This window comes from Erpetoichthys calabaricus, chromosome 7 (genome assembly GCF_900747795.2).
Source record: "Erpetoichthys calabaricus chromosome 7, fErpCal1.3, whole genome shotgun sequence".
Taxonomy (NCBI): Eukaryota; Metazoa; Chordata; class Cladistia; order Polypteriformes; family Polypteridae; genus Erpetoichthys; species Erpetoichthys calabaricus.
The window spans coordinates 187373470-187398621 of NC_041400.2; the positions used below are offsets into that span (position 1 = coordinate 187373470).

General features: G+C 41.4%; 1 protein-coding gene across 1 annotated transcript in view; it reads right to left on the reverse strand.

The window, feature by feature from the left end:
• The window catches only part of dnah6 (dynein, axonemal, heavy chain 6), a 439386-nt gene that overhangs the window by 19452 nt on the left and 394782 nt on the right, over positions 1–25152 (reverse strand). Inside the window, exons 71-73 of the mRNA XM_051929949.1 lie at positions 17964–18093; positions 17678–17805; positions 4498–4683 (exon numbers count right to left, since the gene is read on the reverse strand). Of these exons, the coding sequence (XP_051785909.1) occupies positions 4498–4683; positions 17678–17805; positions 17964–18093 (444 nt within the window). The remainder of the gene's footprint in view (positions 1–4497; positions 4684–17677; positions 17806–17963; positions 18094–25152) is intronic.

Sequence of the window (25152 nt, forward strand, 5' to 3'; positions counted from 1 at the left end):
CTTTGTCATGGTCTGAGAGTCCTTCAGGTGCCTTTTGGCAAACTCCAGGTGGGCTGCCATGTGCCTTTTACTGTATGTACATGTGCTTTCTCAATTTTTTTATTTTTAATAAATTTGCAAAAACCTCAAGTAAACTTTTTTCACATTGTCATTATGGGGTGTTGTGTGTAGAATTCTGAGGAAAAAAATAAATTTAATCCATTTTGGAATAAGGCTGTAACATAACAAAATGTGCAAAAAGTGATGAGCTGTGAATACCTTCCGGATGCACTGTGTATATATATATATATATATATATATATATATATATATATATATATATATATATACAGTGGTGTGAAAACTATATGCCCCCTTCCTGATTTCTTATTCTTTTGCATGTTTGTCACACAAAATGTTTCTGATCATCAAACACATTTAACCATTAGTCAAATATAACACAAGTAAACACAAAATGCAGTTTGTAAATGGTGGTTTTTATTATTTAGGGAGAAAAAAAAATCCAAACCTACATGGCCCTGTGTGAAAAAGTAATTGCCCCCTGAACCTAATAACTGGTTGGGCCACCCTTAGCAGCAATAACTGCAATCAAGCGTTTGCGATAACTTGCAATGAGTCTTTTACAGCGCTCTGGAGGAATTTTGGCCCACTCATCTTTGCAAAATTGTTGTAATTCAGCTTTATTTGAGGGTTTTCTAGCATGAACCGCCTTTTTAAGGTCATGCCATAGCATCTCAATTGGATTCAGGTCAGGACTTTGACTAGGCCACTCCAAAGTCTTCATTTTGTTTTTCTTCAGCCATTCAGAGGTGGATTTGCTGGTGTGTTTTGGGTCATTGTCCTGTTGCAGCACCCAAGATCGCTTCAGCTTGAGTTGACGAACAGATGGCCGGACATTCTCCTTCAGGATTTTTTGGTAGACAGTAGAATTCATGGTTCCATCTATCACAGCAAGCCTTCCAGGTCCTGAAGCAGCAAAACAACCCCAGACCATCACACTACCACCACCATATTTTACTGTTGGTATGATGTTCTTTTTCTGAAATGCTTTGTTCCTTTTACGCCAGATGTAACGGGACATTTGCCTTCCAAAAAGTTCAACTTTTGTCTCATCAGTCCACAAGGTATTTTCCCAAAAGTCTTGGCAATCATTGAGATGTTTCTTAGCAAAATTGAGATGAGCCCTAATGTTCTTTTTGCTTAACAGTGGTTTGCGTCTTGGACATCTGCCATGCAGGCCGTTTTTGCCCAGTCTCTTTCTTATGGTGGAGTCGTGAACACTGACCTTAATTGAGGCAAGTGAGGCCTGCAGTTCTTTAGACGTTGTCCTGGGGTCTTTTGTGACCTCTCGGATGAGTCGTCTCTGCGCTCTTGGGGTAATTTTGGTCGGCCGGCCACTCCTGGGAAGGTTCACCACTGTTCCATGTTTTTGCCATTTGTGGATAATGGCTCTCACTGTGGTTCGCTGGAGTCCCAAAGCTTTAGAAATGGCTTTATAACCTTTACCAGACTGATAGATCTCAATTACTTCTGTTCTCATTTGTTCCTGAATTTCTTTGGATCTTGGCATGATGTCTAGCTTTTGAGGTGCTTTTGGTCTACTTCTCTGTGTCAGGCAGCTCCTATTTAAGTGATTTCTTGATTGAAACAGGTGTGGCAGTAATCAGGCCTGGGGGTGGCTACGGAAATTGAACTCAGGTGTGATACACCACAGTTAGGTTATTTTTTAACAAGGGGGCAATTACTTTTTCACACAGGGCCATGTAGGTTTGGATTTTTTTTCTCCCTAAATAATAAAAACCATCATTTTAAAACTGCATTTTGTGTTTACTTGTGTTATATTTGACTAATGGTTAAATGTGTTTGATGATCAGAAACATTTTGTGTGACAAACATGCAAAAGAATAAGAAATCAGGAAGGGGGCAAATAGTTTTTCACACCACTGTATGTGTATATATATATATATATATATATATATATATATATATATATATATATATATATATATATGTATATATATATATATATATATATATATATTTGATCTGGAGAAAAATGTAATTAATAAGCTGGTTAAGTGTGCAGATGATTCCAAACATAATGTTGAATCAGCTACAGTCATATGAAAAAGTTTGGGAACCCCTCTCAACCTGCATAATAATTTACTTTCAACAAAAAAGATAACAGTGAAGCAGTATTTAGTCTGTCAAACAGGAATGTTTTGATTTGAGATTTAAAGGTGGAGAAAGAGGAGCAAACTCGGAGAGACTTGAGGAAGAGGGACCATAAGGGGCCAGGGTGGAGAGTCTGGTGTGTGGGACAGTAAGGAGATGACTGCTCTAGGACCTGAGAGAGTGTGGTCAAAATTTAACAAAGCATCTCATCAACAGCTTCAAGTGCTAAGATCAATGCCTCCCTAAGGCATTCATCCTTGACATCTTTAACTTTTCAGAAGCGTTTTCTAAAGACTATATATATATCCAGACTTTACTATCAATCTTATTTTCTATTATTCTTTGTTCTTTTTGGTATAATTATTCATGTAGTAAATACCACACTGCTTCTAACTTTCTATGTTTTGTCTTCATGTCTAGAGTGATTGAAGTGATATGGTAGATTTCTTTGAGCACCTGGTGCAGCCGGAAGTTTGCTATACGCTTCGTGCTGCAAGGTTTATTAGGGCTGAGGGTGTGAGCTCCACCCAATAGTAGGGAACAGGACATCAAGTAAGGCATTATTGGTTGATAAATGGCCTATAGCCAAGGAAGTTGAGCCTTTGTATGTTTAAATGTATTTCTAGAAACCAAAGTAATATTTAGGTCTGCGATATACTGTATTTTAAACTTCGTATGCTGTTCGTGCTGGCAATAAGTAAGTCTCTTGAAGTGCCAGAAGAGTGACAGGCTGTGTTATTCCTAAGGCAGTTGTGTGGTCTAAAGTGCTAGAAGTTAACAAGCTGTGTGTGTGTCACTCATACGGCACTGTTGAGTTTCTGTGTGTATGTGTTTATCTATGTATAAATATGTTAATATTAAGGTGCGACAGTAGACCAACCCGTTAACGAACCTGATGAGTACCCCTAGGTAAAGGGTAAATAGTGGTAAATATCATGATAGTACAACTTGTTACAGGCTTGTGTCCTTTCCATGGCTGTTTTGTGTCTTGTGCCCAGTGCTGCCAAGAAACTCTTTGGCCCTCTGCATGGCAACCTGAAAAGATGATGTTTCCTATTATATTATATTTTTGGAAGCAAACTGGAGACAAGTATGACTCATCCTGCCTTGTCAAAGGTGGGATATGGTGAGTGACAGCTTTAGCAGGCTTCAATTCTTGTCAGCAAAAAGAAGGCCAAGGAACACAAGCACACTTGTCTGATGATTCACAAAGCAACAGTAAATGGGACCATTGTTCAATGGAATTTTTTCGAAGGGCTCAGCCTATGGCAAAGATTGATTAATTGATTGAGAGACAGCATGAGTGCCATAGAGTACAGATGGGCATCCCAGCTGGACAACAGCATGACCTTGAGATAAAATGAAAGGTGCCAGGGGATGGACAAGCAGAAGCCAGAGGCCGGGAGAAGTTCCGTCCACAATATGTTAGGTGGCAGTGGTCCGCTGGAGGGGTCACAGCTTGGACACCTGCATTAGTTCTTGGGCACTGGAGGCCAGAAGTACGGCCCTGTTGGGATCCCTGGGTGCCACAAGGGGACACTGTCAGGATTAGAACTACCTAAGTTCCAGAAACAACCCAGAATTACTCCCCACTAGTCATGCCAGGTCATTAAAAGCAGTTCCATGTTAATTATAATAGGAGCCCACTGGCTTACATCAAAGAGACTGTAGTTGGGAGGCAGCAGGCGAAACCCAACTGTAGCCAGAAGGAGAGTAAAAGGTTCATTGTTTGTCTGGTTTTGGCTGTGTTCTATCGTGTTTAGTGCTTGTTGGATTAAACAAACTCCATTATTTGAACCTGTGACTGTTTTGGACATTAATGGATCTGGGGTTTGGGGCTTAGTGGTGCCCCCTGCTGGTCACGATAGATAGAATGTGGCTGCTATGAGAGTTGGAAAGTGACTCAGTCAAACCAGTCATTTACATTATAAAGGATAAAACATACAAATTATGAAGACCAACCTGGATGCCCACAGCGAGTCAGGACCTCGAATTTACATCTCTTCGGAAGGATGGCTCCATTTTAACAGCACAGTATCCCCCGTCGCTGCACTGGGGCATTGGGATTCACACAAAGACCACAGGGTAAGTGCCCACCACTGGCCTCACTCAAATTCTTCCAACAGCAACCCAAGTTTTTCCTAGATGGTCACCCATCCAAGTACTGGCCTGGCCTGAACAGGCTTAGCTTAAGATGGAGTGTATGTAGTAAGGCAATACTAAAAACTACAATAGTGTTCACAATGTGTGGAAAATGAGAGTTTAAATGAGAGTTTAAATAAAATGAAAATAAAATAAAGTGAAAGTGAATCTCATACTTACTTCAATGAACGCAGTCCTAAGTGCCAGATCTTTCACCCAGCTTCCTAATGGCTTCAGAGACGGGTAAGCCGCGTTGGCCCAAAGTTCAGGAACTTGGTTGTTGAAGAAACTGTTATATAATTTTTCCATCTCTTCAGACATGACAACAAACCCAGCAATTGCTTTCTTCAGCGTGTGTAATGAATTCTAGGAAGAAGGGGAAGAGCTCATTACTAAAAGCAGTTGCAAGAAGCAACAAATCATCATAAACTGTGATGTGATTATCTATATTACTAAATGACAGTTTCATCTATGCACGGCGGACGCACCGAAGCGCATGCGCACTGCGCCGCGGCGCCCCAGAGTCAAATGCAGCGGCTTCCCAGAGTCAGTAGGTGGCGCCCAAACAACACAACCTGTAAACTAAACTTGCTCTAATCCACTGTGCCAGCAGTCTGTGTGGCATGTTCAATTATGATTCCTAACAGTAAACGACGTCTACCTAACGACACAGCCACAGAACAACAAAGACGAGACCGCATAGATAAAAACAATAAATGGAGGCTCCTACAATGCGCTTCAAAAACACCACACACAAAGAAGTCACGGCTCCAGACAACAAAGACGAGACCGCATGGATAAAAACAATACACGGAGACTACTACAACGCGCTTCAGACACACCAGAAGCAAAGACGTTACGGCTCCAGAATGAAAGAGCTCAACTAACGGAAATACAAAACGAGCCCGTATGGATAAACACAATGAACGAGCGCACCCACAATGCGCTTCTGACACAGCAGAGGCAAAGGAGGTACATATCCAAATGGAGGGAGCTCAACGATTAGTAATACAAACACGAGCCCGTATGGCTACGACCTGTAAACGAGCCCGTATGGATAAAAACAATGAACGAAGGCGCCCACACAAAGAAACCGCTTTAGTACAAATAGGTTTATTTAATTAAATGAAAACTTTACCATGGCTACGACCTGTGAACTAAACCTGGGGTAAAGCGTGCACGCCAGGTTGTACAGCTGCCCGAACGCGACCGCCCACACCACCGCATATACGACGACACAGCCATAGAAAAACAAAAAAGAGACTGCATGAATAAAAACAATAAAAGAAGCGCGTTGAAACGAAGGCGCCTACAACTGAGTCACAGCTCCAAAAAGAAACTGCTTTAGTACAAATGTTTATTTCATTAAATGAACTTTCCCAGGACGCACTAACCCTCCATGATATTTCATCCCTCCAAGTATCAGAGGGAACAGAAAGTGATTGCCATTCTTGGATTTGCGATTCTTTCGAGAATTGCGGGCTTGCTGGTTCCAAGATAAAGGGCAGTCCATTCTGCAAGTGAGGTATTAAACAAGGGGAAGCAAAACCTCAACTCTGAAAGCTGCCAGGTCTTTGTATACATATAATTATCACAAAAAAAATATTAGAAGAGAAACAGGGGTGGCCAACTCTGATCCTGGAGCGCCGCAGTGGCTGCAGGTTTTTATTCCAAGCCAGTTGCTTAATTAGAAGCCACTCCTCACCAGTAACGGATCTTATTTAATTTCATGGCTTGTTAGTGTTTTAAGTCTACCATGTCAGTTCATTCTTAAATCACAGATTTGTTTTCCTTTCTAATGATAAACTAGAGGGCTCTGTCCCCTGCTTGCTTCGCTCACCCACCCCTGAGTTTTGGTTAACCAGATATACAATTTAAAGAGATTGTTATTTTCATGGGAATTGTTACATATGTATTATTTTCACTTTTACTTTAAAACTTCAGTAAAAACAATATTTGGAATTAACTTTTCGTCAATATCACATTGAATTTTGATTCCGTGTTTGGACTTACATCATGACAACGGAACTTATAACTGCCCGTGAGTGAATTTAGTTTCTTTATCTCTAATAAATTACCCGACTTTTTCAAATATTTGTACCTGCTCTTTCTTCTTCACTTAGCCGTTGACATGTCATCTTGAATGTATAAAATTATTGTCCTGATAAAATCCATAAGAGCCGAGAGCGCAGGAAGTGTGCCTGCCAAAAGCATTCACACAACTGAGAGGTTAGATGCCTGTGGTCTTGTTTGGAAATGGTTGTAAGTAGGGCTTGACTTGAAAGAATCTCATGTTAAAAGTCTCCGTGTCACGGGATTTCATTCCAAAAAGTCTCTCAAAAAGTCACGTCTCGTCCCAAGATTTTTTTTATTATAATAGAGAGATGTGTCATCCAAGTGATTTGAACCCTAAAACAGATGAGTAATTTTCATTTCTTCACTTTCTCTTCAGTTTCCTTCTGACTGCTTAATTAAACCAAATAGTGAATGATGAATACACACGGGTGGACATGGAGACAAGCGAGATGGAGAGCTGCAGGCTCCTTTGGCATTTGCATCTTATTGCTAATAAGGAGCAGTTAAAACAATAAATACAGCTGTTTAAGACTAAAATAAGCAATCAAGGGTTCAAAATCTTAACAAGTGAGACGAGCAGTAATAAGTACTTCATCAGCAATGAATGATTTCTCATGAAACAATTCGGTTGGAACCAAAACCTGAAGCTGCTGCGGCCCTCCAGGACTGACATGGCTCAGCCCTGACTTAAAGGGTCTGAGCCTTAAATAGCAAATACGTGAAACAAAGTTAATTAGTAGGAAAAACTAGTCACTTATTAAGAAAATAGTTAGAATGAAAACATGTAGACACTGTGTCTCTCCAGGATCGAATGTGTTCTTCAAAATAAGGCCTGGTACAGAACATCTTTAAACAGAAAAAGCATCAAGTGCTTCACAAAGCCTAGAATGAGTATATAGAGTACAACTCAAAATAAGGCCATAAACAGTAAGGTTATTCAATAGACTCATCCATCCAAACTTCAAATTTAAACAAAAGAAGATGAAGAGAAGACCTGACTGAAGTGTTTAAAATTATGAAGGGAATTAGTCCAGTGGATCAAGACTGTGACTTTAAAATGAGTTCAGCAAGGACACAGTTGGACACTTGTTAAGGGGGAATTTCACACACACATTAGGATTTGACACTAGAAACTGCCAGTCAGTGTTCAGAAGTCATTAAGAAGGCTAACAGAATGTCAGGTTATATAGCGTCCTGATGTGTGGAGTACAAGTCACAGGAGGTTCTGCTCAACCTTTATAACACACTGGTGAGGTCTCATCTGGAGTCCTGGGTGCAGTTATGGTCTCTGGGCTACAAAAAGGACAAAGCAGCACTAGAGAAAGTCCAGAGAAGAGCAACTAGGCTGATTCAGGGGTTACAGGGGATGAATTATGAGGAAAGATTAAAAGAGCTGAGCCTTTACAGTTTAAGCAAAAGAAGAACAAGAAGAGACCTGACTGAATGGAAGGGAATTAAGGGAAGGGAATTAGTCCAGTGGATTGAGACAGTGACAGTAAAATGAGTTCATCGAGACACCGGGACATAGTTGGACACTTGTGAAGGGTAAATTTTGCAAAAATATTAGGATGTTTTTCTTCACAAAGAGAACCACAGGCACATGGAATAAGTGACCAAGTAGTGTAGTAGATAGTAGGACTTTAAGGACCTTCTAAACTCAACTTGATGTTATTATAGAAGAATTAAGTGGACAGGACTGGCGAGCTGTGTTGGTATGGTATATGGTATCACAGACCTAACATCAATCAAAACCTGACTGTTTCTGTCAGAAGCTTAAAATGGGTCATGAATGGATCTTCCAAAACAGGCCTCAAAATCAACACCAAAATGGTTCATTGATCACATAATCGAGGTTTTACCATGGCTATCCTAGTTCTCCTGTCGAAAACCCCATTGAGCATTTGTGGGATGAGCTTAAGAGGAGAGTCCGGAAGTGTGGACCTCCACTAAAGTATGGCGTTGGATCTTTGATGCTGTGGGTTTGCTTTTCTGCCAAAGGTCCTGGACAACTTGTTGTTATTAATGGTATCACAAACCGCAATTGAGTATATGAAGATATTAAATCAAAACTTGACTGCTTCAACCAGGAAGCTTAAAATGGGTCATTGATGGATCTTCCAAAACAGGCCTCAAAATCAACACCAAAATGGTTCAGTGATCACATAATCAAGGTTTTACCATGGCTATCCTAGTTCTCCTGTCGAAAACCCCATTGAACACTTGTGGGATGAGCTTAAGAGAAGAGTCCATAAGCGTGGACCTCCACTAAAGTATGGCGTTGGATCTTTGATGCTGTGGGGTTGCTTTTCTGCCAAAGGTCCTGAACAACTTGTTGGTATACATGGTATCACAAAAGCATATTAAATCTAAACCTGACTGCTTCAACCAGGAAGCTTAAAATGGGTCATTGATGGATCTTCCAAAACAGAGCTCAAAATCAACATCAAAATGGCTCAGTGACCACAAAATCAAGGTTTTGCCATGGCTATCCTAGCCCCATATTGAAAACCTGTGGGATGAGCTGAAGAGGAGAGTCCACAAACGTAGACCTCAAAAATCTGAAGGATCTGGAGAGATTCCACATGGAGGAACGGTCGCACACTTCTTGTCATGTGTCAACCAACCTAATTAAGCATCAGAGGAGAAGACTCAGAACAAAAGGGGGTGCTGCACAAAGTATTAAATGAGGTTGTGCCTATGTTCCAATAAATTATTTTTCTTCAATTAAAAGGTTAGATTTTTGTTAATATTTAAAATGAAAGATCAAGAGGATAAGAAAAATAACTTTCTTTTTCACAGCTCATTATGCTTTTATTTACCAAGCGTGCCAATGTTGGTGGAGGGCATTGCATTTAAAATGACAAATAAAGTATTTTATTATAAATAAGTCACCAAATATGCAGTAATGACCAACCACAATTATAATCAAAACAAGTGTCTCTCTTTTCTTTCCTTCCGCAACTCCCAACGCCTCCCGTCTCTGACTCCTCAAATGAGGTGAGATGGCGCATTTTATGTTGGACCCGGGAGTATTTCCGATTTCATGACATAGCCTGACAGAAGCACTTCCAGGTCAGGCAGAAAGTTCTCCAACGTAGGATATATAGCGCGATGTGTGGAGTACAAGTCACAGGAGGTTCTGCTCAACCTTTATAACACACTGGTGAGGCCTCATCTTGAGTACTGTGTGCAGTTTTGGTCTCCAGGCTACAAAAAGGACATAGCAGCGCTAGAAAATGTCCAGAGAAGAGCGACTAGGCTGATTCCAGGGCTACAGGGGATGAATTATGAGGAAAGATTAAAAGAGCTGAGCCTTTACAGTTTAAGCAAAAGAAGATTAAGAGGTGACATGATTGAAGTGTTTAAAATTATGAAGGGAATTAGTCCAGTGGATCGAGACTGTTATTTTAAAATGAGTTCACCAAGAACACGGGGACACAGTTGGAAACTTGTTAAGGGTAAATTTCGCACAAACATTAGGAAGTTTTTCTTTACACAAAGAACGATAGAAACTTGGAATAAGCTACCAAGTAGTGTGGTAGACAGTAAGACGTTAGGGTCTTTCAAAACTCGACTTGATGTTTTCTTGGAAGAAATAAGTGGATAGTACTGGCGAGCTTTGTTGGGCTGAATGGCCTGTTCTCGTCTAGAGTGTTCTAATGTTCTCCCAGCAGTGGCACCCAGGGATCATGACAGGGTTGCCCTTCCAAACTACAGTTCCCATGAAACCCTGTGGGAATCTGAACTGGAGATATGCCATCTTTCACCCTGGGGGGTAAACTGTCCCTGATAGCCAGTCTTCCTCCGTCCATCCATTATATGATTGTCCCAACTGGGATAGGAACCTAGAGTTGCGCCTCCACTTATGAATTACATTTACTATGGCCTCTTGGTCAGGTAAGATTTCACTCTCCATTCCGGTCAGGATGCCAAGCATTTACAACGTATAGGACTAAAAGCAGCACAACACTTTCCTTTATTTACCATTCAACATTATTCTTCTATTCATTGTTTCATATTTTCATTTCAAAGCTGAAAACAATTCTGTTGTTTTCGATCAGTATACAGAAAAACGATGAAGAACTTTTTGGCTTCTCCTTACTTTCATGTGAGAATATCAGTATTTATTAAAATTAGAAACAACAATGTGAGACTCTGCGATAAATGGAGGAACTAATGCATGGTGTATTTTTGAAAAGACACGCAACCTGGCTAAACCAGGAAAACCACACAAGGCGGCATTGAATTACATTAACTCGGCCTGTTTTCTGTATTGTATATCTTGGACCGTTATGCTTAACAATGAGATTCATGCTGACACTATCAAGGTTCTGCATGACCTCCATTTGCAATCCCTCATGAACATGACAGAAGGAGATAAACAGCTGAATATAAATGTGTGACACATATTTATTACAGGTGGCACTGAAAGCTAATAAATCTCACACTCGCTGGTGATAACAAACCTGTGAATAGAGAGCTCTCTTAAAACCTCTCATATGTTTAGCAAAAAGATTTGGACTCATCCACTACCGGGCGGAAATGCTGTCAATAATTTAAACTGTTAGGCACATAACCTGACATTCTCAAATCTGCTTAATGTGATGGCCCGCGTACTGGCACACTACACAAACTCTTGGACTCCAGACATTGGGGGGCCGTAACCCGAACAGATCAGCGGAGGCACAGACTAAAGTGTCTGTTGAAAAAACCAATCAATTCTTCATTTACAATCATATTCTAGTGTCATGCACTCAAAAGTACAGCAAATGCAGTCCTCAGCAATGACGCAGAATATTTACAATGATGCACAAAAATAAATGAAAGTGGATCTGTACAGTGTGTACAGCGGCTCAAATAATAAGTGATGAAAAAATAGAAATAACACACAAGCGGGCAACTCTTCCTCGTCTTCCTCCTTCACAAAACAAAAATCAAAAAGGACATAAAAACAGTGCGGTGACACAACGTGAGGGTCCATGACGGTATGCAGGTTTTAAATGAAAACGGTGCAGAACAGGCTTCGTGGGTGTGTGTGTGTTCATGGAGCCCTGAGGGGTGTTTAATGGGGAGATTGAGAGTGCACAACTGGTTCCAATTTCCACATGGACTCTCTGCGGGTCGAAATCAGGACCCTGCGCCAATGGAGGTTGTGGCCTGCAGGAGGTGCACCAGCTCCTAAAACTCAGCACAGACAGATGCAGACACGACTTCCAGCACAACCCAGGCTTTTATTTTGCTGTGGGAAACGCTTCCCAGGTTTCCCACACAGGAAACACTGCACAATAAAGCACCAGGTACAATAATAAAGCAGCACACAGTCCCTTCTTCATTTTCTCTCTCTGTCTCTGTCTTCCTTCAGCAAGTTTCGTCCTCCACCTTCCGACTTGGGCTCCCTGAGTAGTGTTAGCGGGCTTGTTTAATCCTGCACCCAAGAGTATTTCCGGTGCACCGTTAGCATGGTGCAGAAGTATTTGCGGGTGAGGCAGAAGCCTGACACAGTAGGGCTCCACAGTCCCCTGCAGCACCCCCTGGTGGCACCCAACAGGGCTGTGCTGAACTCCAACTCCCACGGAGCCCTGTGGGAATCTGCGGTGCCGTAGTAAACCAGGGGAGGTGCCATCTAGCTCTCTAGGGGCGGTAATGCCCTGTGCAGGTTCTCTCCCCTGGTCCTCCTAGTATATAAGCATCCCAGCCTGGGCCCACCACAAGGTATAAGGGAGAGCCTGAATGGGTGATAAGGAGGACAGGAAATGAACAGTGAAAGCCAGAGAGCAAGGAAGACAGAATCTGTGTTTTCAGGCCAGCACAGTGGTGAGGAGGCAAACGGTTGGTGGCCTTGCAAACAAGAGAAGGGAACGGCGCTCCAGGTGTGGATCGTTCCCTGCTGAGCATTTATGGGGGAGTAGAGGACAACGAAGATGCCCTTCTACACTCTTAATGGCACTTTATAGTTTGTCACACACGTGCGCATGGGAGGCAGCTAAAGGGCTTGAGTGACGGCAGTTCTGAGATATGCCGGGAGGTGGCAGAGTGCCCTGACTCTTTTTCTGTCTTGCATGCAGACCATTCCCGGGAGATTCCACCTGGCTCTCGTGACATCATTTCCGGGACTGAGCCAATGGGAGGAGTCCTTACTGGCTCCGGCCCCCCTGACGTCACGTCCGGGCCCGAACCAATGGAGAACGAACACATCCCTGATTCTTATGACCTCACTTCCTGTCTTCCTCTTTAAAACCCTGCCCTTTGTCCTAATTCCTCAGTCTTGTCTTGGACTCAATTGTATGCACATCAGCGCTGTTTATTTACATAAAACGACTTTTGCAGCCAGGATATCAGATTATACGGGTGGCTGCCCCAAACCTTTATTTGAGTATGTCTCATCTTTATGACAAGTTCATGTGAATTTCCCATTGGGATTAATAAAGTATCTACAGTGGTGTGAAAAACTATTTGCCTCCTTCCTGATTTCTTATTCTTTTGCATGTTTGTCACACAAAATGTTTCTGATCATCAAACACATTTAACCATTAGTCAAATATAACACAAGTAAACACAAAATGCAGTTTGTAAATGGTGGTTTTTATTATTTAGGGAGAAAAAAAAATCCAAACCTACATGGCCCTGTGTGAAAAAGTAATTGCCCCCTGAACCTAATAACTGGTTGGGCCACCCTTAGCAGCAATAACTGCAATCAAGCGTTTGCGATAACTTGCAATGAGTCTTTTACAGCGCTCTGGAGGAATTTTGGCCCATTCATCTTTGCAAAATTGTTGTAATTCAGCTTTATTTGAGGGATTTCTAGCATGAACCGCCTTTTTAAGGTCATGACATAGCATCTCAATTGGATTCAGGTCAGGACTTTGACTAGGCCACTCCAAAGTCTTCATTTTGTTTTTCTTCAGCCATTCAGAGGTGGATTTGCTGGTGTGTTTTGGGTCATTGTCCTGTTGCAGCACCCAAGATCGCTTCAGCTTGAGTTGACGAACAGATGGCCGGACATTCTCCTTCAGGATTTTTTGGTAGACAGTAGAATTCATGGTTCCATCTATCACAGCAAGCCTTCCAGGTCCTGAAGCAGCAAAACAACCCCAGACCATCACACTACCACCACCATATTTTACTGTTGGTATGATGTTCTTTTTCTGAAATGCTGTGTTCCTTTTATGCCAGATGTAACGGGACATTTGCCTTCCAAAAAGTTCAACTTTTGACTCATCAGTCCACAAGGTATTTTCCCAAAAGTCTTGGCAATCATTGAGATGTTTCTTAGCAAAATTGAGACGAGCCCTAATGTTCTTTTTGCTTAACAGTGGTTTGCGTCTTGGAAATCTGCCATGCAGGCCGTTTTTGCCCAGTCTCTTTCTTATGGTGGAGTCGTGAACACTGACCTTAATTGAGGCAAGTGAGGCCTGCAGTTCTTTAGACGTTGTCCTGGGGTCTTTTGTGACCTCTCGGATGAGTCGTCTCTGCGCTCTTGGGGTAATTTTGGTCGGCCGGCCACTCCTGGGAAGGTTCACCACTGTTCCATGTTTTTGCCATTTGTGGATAATGGCTCTCACTGTGGTTCGCTGGAGTCCCAAAGCTTTAGAAATGGCTTTATAACCTTTACCAGACTGATAGATCTCAATTACTTCTGTTCTCATTTGTTCCTGAATTTCTTTGGATCTTGGCATGATGTCTAGCTTTTGAGGTGCTTTTGGTCTACTTCTCTGTGTCAGGCAGCTCCTATTTAAGTGATTTCTTGATTGAACCAGGTGTGGCAGTAATCAGGCCTGGGGGTGGCTACGGAAATTGAACTCAGGTGTGATACACCACAGTTAGGTTATTTTTTAACAAGGGGGCAATTACTTTTTCACACAGGGCCATGTAGGTTTGGATTTTTTTTCTCCCTAAATAATAAACACCATCATTTAAAAACTGCATTTTGTGTTTACTTGTGTTATATTTGACTAATGGTTAAATGTATTTGATGATCAGAAACATTTTGTGTGACAAACATGCAAAAGAATAAGAAATCAGGAAGGGGGCAAATAGTTTTTCACACCACTCTATCTATCTATCTATCTATCTATCTATCTATCTATCTATCTATCTATCTATCTATCTATCTATCTATCTATCTATCTATCTATCTATCTTTACTGGGTGGTGTGGTTCCTCGTAGAACTACAGCTTATCGAAACAACACTTCATTCTGAGAAGGGTTTTTTTTGGCACATGAATGTTGGTTCTTTGTGCTTCAAAAAACTTTCCAAATATGTAGAAACAAACTGAAATGTTTAATGTATGGTAGGCTTCCTAGCAGGACACTAACAAATTAAAAAACGTGACCTGAGCCTGTGCTATTGTGGGCAGCAAGAGTCCTTTTAAAATCACGACTCTTTGGTATTTCAGAAATCTGTCATCATCCTTTGGGCCTGTTGTCATGGGTATAATACTGACTAATGGCAGAAGAGAGAAGTAAAATAAAACCTGGATGGCATTGGTCGATGGGCCAGAGGCAACCATGGGATAGCCTCTACTCTTCTATGCGCTATTGGCTTAAAAATGTTGTAGAGTAGTGTGACAAAGATTTAAATTTCAGGGCAAATCCATGGTCTGGGATCCACCTCAGCCATTGCAGCTGGAGTCCCTGCCAGAATGACTGAGCAGCTCACTACGTAAAACAAGAAGACCTTCCACCTCAAAGTAGACACACAGCCTGTGATGAGAAGTGCCGCTATCCATCCAGGTTATACTTTGGTGTACCTGCCACATCGTTTTATTACATCTTTTTTTCTGACTCCTAGAATTTGAATCTGACACTAGCTGTCTTAATCAAAGCTTATTTTTCCATTTGTTATTTATTTTGGTCCTTTTTCACCACCATTTTTGTTTATTCATGATTGCCGCTATACAGAAATTCCATCATTATGGCACCCTATCATGTCATTAGGGGTGTGTTCTCAGAGGTCGTGACCTCCAGTTAATAATGCAACATCGTTATCGCAGCCTCTCATGTTGTTAAGGGTGTGTTCTTATACCTCATGACCTCCAGTTAATAATGTAGCTTCGTTATGGCATCCTCTCATGTCGTTAGGGGTGTGTTCTCAGAGGTCGTGACCTCCAGTTAATAATGTAGCATCGTTATGGCACTTTATCATGTCATTAGGGGTGTGTTCTCAGAGGTCGTGACCTCCAGATAATAATGCAGCATTGTTATGGTATCCTCTCATGTCGTTAGGGGTGTGTTCTCAGAGGTCGTGACCTCTAGCTAATAATGTAGCATCGTTATGGCACTTTATCATGTCATTAGGGGTGTGTTCTCAGAGGTCGTGACCTCCAGATAATAATGCAGCATCGTTATGGTATCCTCTCATGTCGTTAGGGGTGTGTTCTCAGAAGTCGTGACCTCCAGTTAATAATGTAGCATCGTTATGGCACCTTCTCATGTCGTTAGTGGTGTGTTCTCATACCTCGTGACCTCCAGTTAATAATGTAGCATCGTTATGGCACCCTCTCATGTCGTTAGTGGTGTGTTCTCAGTGGTTGTGACCTTCAGTTAATAACGCAGCATCGTTATGCCACCCTATCATGTTATTTGGGGTGTGTTCTCAAGGAAACACTTTGCTGTCCAAATTTGCAGATTCAGAACAACCATTTTAGTAACTTTAAATTATACTACTTTTGCTTCTCTGGTTTTTGAATTACATCGTATATTTAACTTTGCTTTTTGTCTCATGATTTGGTCTTGGTAACAGAGTGTCTGACTTCTTGGTTTTCGATAGTTTTTTTTTGGCGTTGAGTTCAGCTTTTTGTCCTGATTACCACTCAAAATATTCTTGCTAACTTGCCAAGCATAATACAGTATTTTGGAACATTTTAACTTCCATTTTTGTTGATTCATGATTACCGCTATTTTGACATTCCATCATTAGGGCAGCCTCTCATGTTGTCGGAGGTTGTGACGTCCAGTTAATAATACAACAGGTTATAAAGATGTCTTGGGAAACACTTTGCTATCTGAATTTGTGATTCAAAACAACCATTTTTGTGTTTTAAGTCATATTACTTTTGCATTTCTGGCTCAAATTTTTTGACTTTGATTTATGTCTCAAGAGTTGGCCTTGGTAACAGGGTGTCTGACTTCTCTTTCTTCAACTGTTTTATTGTTTATTTTGGGATTTAACTTCAGATTTTTCTCCAGGTTACCACTCAAATATTCTTTCTAATGCACCAAGCATAATAGAGTATTTTTGGGACATTTTCTCCTCCATTTGTGTTGCTTCACGATTACCGTTATTTTAACATCCCAACCTTAGGGCAGCCACTCATGTCGTTAGGGGTGTTGTCGGAGGTCGTGACCTCCAGTTAATGATGGGACAGATTTAAAAAGTCATCTTTGGGAACACTGCACTATCCAAATTTGTGGATTCATAAGAAACGTTTTTGTGTCTTTAAGTCGTATTATTTTTGCTGGTTTTTGATTTCACTCAAATTTATTTCTTTGATTTTTTTTCATGATTTGGCCCCAGTATCACTATGTCTGAATTCTCGGTTTTTCGATTGTTTCTTCGGTTTTGAGTTCACCTTTTTCTCCTGATTACCACTCAAATATTCTTCTCATCTTGCCTAGTATAATGCAGTGTTTTGGGACATTTTTACCTCCATTTTTGTTGATTCATGATTACCGCTATTTTGACATTCCATCATTAAGGCAGCCTCTCATGTTGTCGGAGGTTGTGACGTCCAGTTAATAACACGACAGGTTATAAAGTTGTCTTTGGAAACACTTTGCTATCCGAATTTGCGATTCTAAACAACCATTTTTATTTTTTTAAGTCGCATTACTTTTTCATTTCTGGTGTTTGACTTAGCTCGAATTTTTTACTTTTATTTATGGCTCGCGATTTGGCCTTGGTAACAGGGTGTATGACTTCTCTTTCTTCGACTGTTTTATTTTTTTTTAGTGGGTTTAACTTTAGATTTTCCACCAGTTTACCACTCAAATAATCTTTCTACCTTGCCTAGCATAATACTGTAAATGTCTTACCCACTATTGCTCACATTTACAATGACTCCATTGATTTTCTGAACCTGTTTAATGTAATTCACAGTTAAAGGGACGTTGGGAATTGTGTACCTGACAGAAATCTCCACTAGTGAGGGCACAATCATGCATATTGCACTATTTAGGGTCAATGATCAACCTGATGGTTTTGGAAAGTTGGTGGTGAAAACTTATGAAAACATAAAATTAGAAAGAAATATGAACCCTTTAGCAGTTAACATAACTACTTACTCTTATTAATTTCAGTAAATTATTAAAGCGATCCACTTCTTGTCCTAAAACGGTTGTTAAGGAGTTGATACGTCCTTTAGCATCTTTTTCATACAGTGATTCCACGGCAGCATCCATTTCAAGCTTTTCTGAAATAAAGATCACAATCAGGCTTAATTTTTAAAAAGAACCCATTGCCTTTCCTTGCTTACATGATAATTTTCAACAAATTCATACCCATACTTTTATTAAATATGGTTCACAATTCATGGCATTTGAATATCATTTTCACATAACATTTTGTTACCTGGAAGTTTGGCTAAAATTGAGTCTGCGACCTCCTGCACGACGTCATCGGTACTTTTTCCAGTCCCTTGTGATGATGATCTTGGCTGAACTTCAACGATTGTGTTAATCAAAGTGGAGGTCTCTTGGCGCTGAAATAAGAAAGGCAGAAAAGTTAAAGAGGTGAAAACGATAATAAAATCTAATAAAGAGTGCAAGACTGACAAGTGACTAAAGCATTTCCAACACTATTACCTACTAAAGTCAACTGCCTTCAGAAACCATGCTGATATACTTAAAAATGCCTAATCTGCTTCAAAATCAGCATCTCATCAGCCTGCTTAGAAACCTCATTGTGTTAAGAGTGACCGTAACAGAATAAGGAACTATAAGATGAATTCATACAGGTGAGTCTAGAGTAGTTTTCTTCACTATATATAGTTAGGTCCATAAATATTTGGACAGAGACAACTTTTTTCTAATTTTGGTTCTGTACATTAACACAATGAATTTTAAATGAAACAACTCCGATGCAGTTGAAGTGCAGACTTTCAGCTTTAATTCAGTGGGGTGAACAAAACGATTGCATAAAAATGTGAGGCAGCTAAAGCATTTTGTTAACACAATCCCTTCATTTCAGGGCCTCAAAAGTAATTGGACAATTGACTCAAAGGCTATTTCAAGTCTGTCGTTATGTCATTATCAATTAAGCAGATAAAAAGCCTGGAGTTGATTTGAGGTGTGGTGCTTGCATGTGGAAGATTTTGCTGCGAACAGACAACATGCGGTCAAAGGAGCTCTCCATGCAGGTGAAAGAAGCCATCCTTAAGCTGCGAAAACAGAAAAAACCCATCTGAGAAATTGCTGTAATATTACGAGTGGTAAAATCTACAGTTTGGTACATCCTGAGAAAGAAAGCAAGCACTGGTGAACTCAGCAACGCAAAAAGACCTGGATGTCCATGGAAGACAACAGTGGTGGATGATCGCAGAATCATTTCCATGGTGAAGAGAAACCCCTTCATAACAGCCAACCAAGTGAACAACACTCTCCATGGGGGTAGGCGTATCGATATCCAAGTCTACCATAAAGAGAAGACTGCATGAAAGTAAATACAGAGGGTGCACTGCGAGGTGCAAGCCACTCATAAGCTTGAAGAATAGAAAGGCTAGCTTGGACTTTGCTAAAGAACATCTAAAAAAGCCAGCACAGTTCTGGAAAAACATTCTTTGGACAGATGAAACCAAGATCAACCTCTACCAGAATGATGGCAAGAAAAAAGTATGGAGAAGGCGTGGAACAGCTCATTATCCAAAGCATAGCACATCATCTGTAAAACACGGTGGAGGCAGTGTGATGGCTTGGGCGTGCATGGCTGCCAGTGGCACTGGGACACTCGTGTTTATTGATGATGTGACACAGGACAGAAGCAGCCGAATGAATTCTGAGGTGTTCAGAGACATACTGTCTGCTCCAATCCAGCTAAATTCAGTCAAATTGATTCATGATACAGATGGACAATGACCCAAAACATACAGCCAAAGCAACCCAGGAGTTTATTAAAGCAAAGAAGTGGAAAATTCTTGAATTCTTGAAGTCAGTCACCTGATCTTAACCCAATTGAGCAGGCATTTCACTTGTTGAAGACTAAACTTCAGACAGAAAGGCCCACAAACAAACAGCAACTGAAAGCCGCTGCAGTAAATCCTTCACCTTAAATAGAAATATTTTAAAAGGCCGAGGCCCTACATACAGCACACATCTGTGACAAGAGCGGCTCCTGGTGTTGGGCTGACTGGAGATAAAGTCAGATAAAGTTTTAATGAAGAAAGACCAGGAGAAAAGATGAGGTACAAGAAATGATTCGTAAGTCAAAACTCTAAGTCAGGACAAGGTCAAACAGACCCCAAAACAAGCCAAGTCAAGTTGGGGAGCATGCACTGGTACAGGGTGTTGCTGCATCCACCACACGGCGAAACAACTTAGGATCCCGTTTGCAACCCCCATAGGCAGAGACGCAGTCCAGTCCCACCCTCCGGAAATGACCCTCTATCTGCCGCAGCCAGGTATTACGTGGGCGACCCCTTGGCCTGGTCCAGCCACTCTGGTCCCCAACAATGAGGATCTTACGAGCTGGATCACCCTCAGGGAAACGCACCACATGGCCGTAGTGCCGTAACTGACGCTCCCTCACAATGCAGGTAATGTGCCTCATTCGGGACTCTGTGAGCAACACAAAGTCAAACCAGCGGTACCCAAGGATTTTCCGGAGAGACACAGTACCAAAGGAGTCAGGTCTTCATCTCAGGTCACAGGATAGTGTCCATGTCTTGCAACCATATAGCAAGACAGGAAGCACCAGGACTCTAAAGACTTGGCCCATCGTCCTTCTGCAGAGATATCAGGACCACCACACACCCCTTTCCAGAGACCTCATGACCCCCCCATGCTCTCCCAATCCGTCTACTGACTTCACAGGAAGAGTCACCAGAGACATGAATGTCACTGCTAAGGTAAGTAAACCTCTCAACAAGGTCGACACTCTCTCCGCAGACAGACACACTGCTGATAGCTGTGTCCAAGAGGTCATTAAAGGCCTGGATGTTGGTTTACATCAGAATACTCACAAGCCCAGACACTCAGACTTCTCACTCAATCTCTCGAGCATCCTGATCAGAGCCTCCATTGACTCCACGAAGATCACAGCATCGTCAGCAAAGTCAAGATCTGTGAATCTTTCTTCACCAACAGATGCCCCACGACTCTGCCCAACACCCAGTCCATACAAGCACTGAACAGAGTAGAAGCAGAACACACCGCTGATGATCCCCAGAATCAACTGGGAAAAACACAGAGGGTCTGCCTCCACTCTGCACAGCACTCCCAGTACCAGCGTACAGGCCGGCCATGATATCCAGCAACCTAGAGGGGATCCTGCGAACCCTCAGGATGTTCCACAGGGTGGCTCAATCAATTGGGTCAAATGCCTTGCGAAAATCGACAAAGGCTGCAAAGAAACTCTGCCGATATTCGCGTTTGACCCCAAAACACTAACCAGAAATCAAAGTCTAAAAGGAATATGCAAAAAGTCAAGTACTTAAAGAAACACAAAAATCGCATGCAACAGTTTTCATCCAATCTTGGATACAACACAGATAGATAGATAGATAGATAGATAGATAGATAGATAGATAGATAGATAGATAGATAGATAGATAGATAGATAGATAGATAGATAGATAGATAGATAGATAGATAGATAGATAGATAGATAGATAGATAGATAGATACTTTATTAATCCCAATGGGAAATTCACATTGATAGATAGATAGATAGATAGATAGATAGATAGATAGATAGATAGATAGATAGATAGATAGATAGATAGATAGATAGATAGATAGATAGATAGATAGATAGATAGTTGAAAGGCACTATATGATAGATAGATAGATAGATAGATAGATAGATAGATAGATAGATAGATAGATAGATAGATAGATAGATAGATAGATAGATAGATAGATAGATAGATAGATAGATAGATAGATAGATAGATAGTTGAAAGGCACTATATGATAGATAGATAGATAGATAGTTAGATAGATAGATAGATAGATAGATAGATAGATAGATAGATAGATAGATAGATAGATAGATAGATAGATAGATAGATAGATAGATAGATAGATAGATAGATAGATAGATAGATAGATAGATAGATAGATAGATAGATAGATATGAAAGGCACATATGATAGATAGATAGAATATGGTCTGAATACACACACCAGAATGACTAATAAGGAAGAAAACTAAAAAGAAAGAAAACTTCTGACTTGACTTGGCAGTCCCAGTCCCAGTAAGGCACTATACAGGCGTATGGCTGAAAGTCCTCAGTGTTGGTGGGTCAGAGACAGGATGTGCAGCTTTGTTCATAATGGCACTCACAGTTTTGTTCTCATTCTCTCCTCCTCTACGAACTCCAGGGGGTCCAGAGTGTATCCCATAACTGATCCTACCCCTTTCATTAGCTTGTTGATTCGGTAGGCCTCTCTTGAAGTGAGGTTACCAGCCTTGCACACTAAACTGGCCATCACAGAGTTGTAGAAGATGTGAAGGATATCACTACTCATATTAAATTAATGCAAACTCCTAAGGAAAAAGTTTGCTCTGCCCTTTCTTATATATTGTATGTTCATCTGTAGATACTCTTGAATGCAGGTGGAAGGTTTACTGTGATGAGTCAGGTGGGAGGCTGCTGTACCAGCCAATGAAAATCTGGAGCATTGTGTTTGCATATGTATGACGTTGATTAGCATGCTCCATATATGGATGTTTCCCGGTGGCAACAAGGCAGGGTTTGAGGCCTGTTCATGTATGCATATTTCCAAGATGACTGCGATTTATAACGGGTAAATTGCATAGAAATTTGCATACGCCAGGTTTTATAAATCTGATGTTTTTTTTTTTGCTTCAACATTTTCCTATTTTTTAAAATTAGCATAGAATCCACACAAAGTTTTGTAAATGAGACAGCTGTCTCTTTAAAAGCATCTCCTGAGACAATGTGCTTTTTCTGTTTTATTTTTGGTGTGTTTGGCTATATATTGTGACAGATAGGGGGCGCTGTCGTCCCTTTGAACCCTCAGACAATACGCCAGGCACCAGATAAAAGTCCAAGAATTAATATTTATTATTATAATAAGTGCACAAAGCACCCTCTACTCCACAATACTCAATAAATCAATACTACAATCAATAAACAATCGTCCACTCCCAGCAGCTCAGTCACCCTTCCTCCCAACTCGGCTCAACTTTCTGGGGTTTCCCATAGTCCTTTTATATCTCTGACCCGGAAGTGCTTCTTTCCCTCAGTCCGTGTGATTTCCCAGCACTTCCGGGTCAGACGCAAATTCCTTCTTTTCTTCAACCCGGAAGTACGTCATTTCTTCTATCTCTGTGACTGGGAAGTACTTCCGGGTTATATGGTAAATATAAGTCCCTGAGCATCCCTGGCAGCCCCCATGGTATCCAGCAGGGCTGTGAATAAAAACTCCAAGGTCCATGATGCCCTGCCGGAATTCGGGGCACCTCCCTGTTGTAGGGAGGGTTCCATCTGGCAGGCCTGGGGGTAATGGCCAGGATAAACTGTTAGCCATCCCTCACAATATATAACCCGTGTCTATTAACCATGGCAACCAAGAAGAGTGTGGAAGCAGAAAAGCCAAAAAGGAAGGTTGTAGTATCAACAATTGAGGTGAAAAAGGAACTTATCGCAAAGTACAGTTATTTGGCGTGTTTGTGGATGGTGACTCCCCTTCCAAACAGTAACCTTTCTCTTCCTCTCCACCACCAGCCACACGGAACATCAGCACTCCTCACTAAGGTACAGTCAGTCAGTCAGTCAGTCAGTCAGTCAATACCCAACCCGCTATATCCTAACATAGGGTCACGGGGGTCTGTTGGAGTCAATCCCAGCCAGCACAGGGCTCAAGGCAGGAACCAAACCCCTGGGCAGGGTGCCAGCTCACTGCAGGGCACACACACCCACACACCAAGCACACACCAGGGACAATTTAGGGTCGCCAATGCACCTAACCTGCATGTCTTTGGACTGTGGGAGGAAACCCACACAGACACGGGGAGAACATGCAAACTCCACACAGGGAGTACTCGGGAAGCGAACCTCAGGTCTCCTTACTGCGAGGCAGCAGTACTATAGCCATGCCACCATGCCGCCCCACTAAGGTACAGTAAATGCAATTTTCATTTTATTATACAGTATATATGTATTTTATTTATCCATCTATCCATCCATTTTCCAACCCGCTGAATCCGAACACAGGGTCAGGGGGGTCTGCTGGAGCCAATCCCAGCCAACACAGGGCACAAGGCAGGAACCAATCCCGGGCAGGGTGCCAACCCACAGCAGTATTTTATTTATTGTTTTCATTATTTAAATGATTATTTAGGGCATTTGTGTTATTTTTACCTTAAATTATGTGTATTTGCTGTATAAGTTTATCAAAATGGGTACTGCTTAGTATCTGGGAAAAGATTCATTCACTTTCTATTATTTCTAATGGGGAAAACTGATTCGAACAATTCAGAGTTCAAATGGCCTCCTGAAACGAATTCATTTTGAAGTATGAGGCACCACTGTATGTGATATCTCAAAGTAACATTTTTAAAAAAGAAATGCATTTCTAATTTAGTAATGAATTGTGGTTGGCTATTTAAAAGTTTTTATTCGGGCAAAGGAAAATGAAGCAAGTCCATTTCTAACGTTCAATTTCCAAAAATGAAAAATAATCATTATAGAAATATAACATAGCATAATCTATATATATAATTCACTAAGTCCATGGCAAGCAAGACGCACGCAAGATGCACGAAAGACCGAGCCCTGCCCACCTACAATTCAGTAAGCAGCCGACCATGGCACACGCACTACAGAGCCAACAATTCACGCGAGAGCGAAAGCATTTGCCAAGAATGTTTTCATTAATCAGGAACAAAAGTCGGAGGTTCGAAGAAGATCACATACTGGCGATCTGGCGGCGTTATTCCCATGAACCACCGGGCAGCCATTACTCCAACTGGCATGCCTCCGCTCCGCAATTTTAAGTCAAACTTAAAATTGGTTCAGTCGTCATGCTTCTCAGAAACCTCACGCCAGCAAGAAGTCTCTGTAAAGGCACTAGACTGACTGATCTCAGCATTCACCGCAATGTACTGGAGAGTAAAACAACCTCACAAACTGTCCTTATTCCCCAGATTTCCCTGACCCCATCAGATTCAAATTTGCCTTTTACTTTTACACGCAGACAATTTCCTGTTAGATTGGCCTTTGCGATGACAATTAGTAAGGCGCAGGGACAAACTTTCAAAAAGATGTGCCTGTATCTGCCAAAACCAGTTTTCAGTCATGAACAATTGTATGTTGCTCTCTCCAGAGTTCCATCTTTTCATTCACTTACAGTCGTATCCTCAAACCCACCCCATTTGGACAACTGTGTCTTTCAGGAAGTGTATACCCATCTTATATATAATTCGCTAGCCTCCTCACTCACTCACTCACGTCTGTCCAAAGCCGAATGCGCAGTCACCTTCTGCGCAGCTGCCCGAAAAACCTTACGAGACCGACATCGCGGCAGGCGGCGGATTTACGGCCGCGAAAATTCAAAGAGAAAGGCAACTTCGATTAA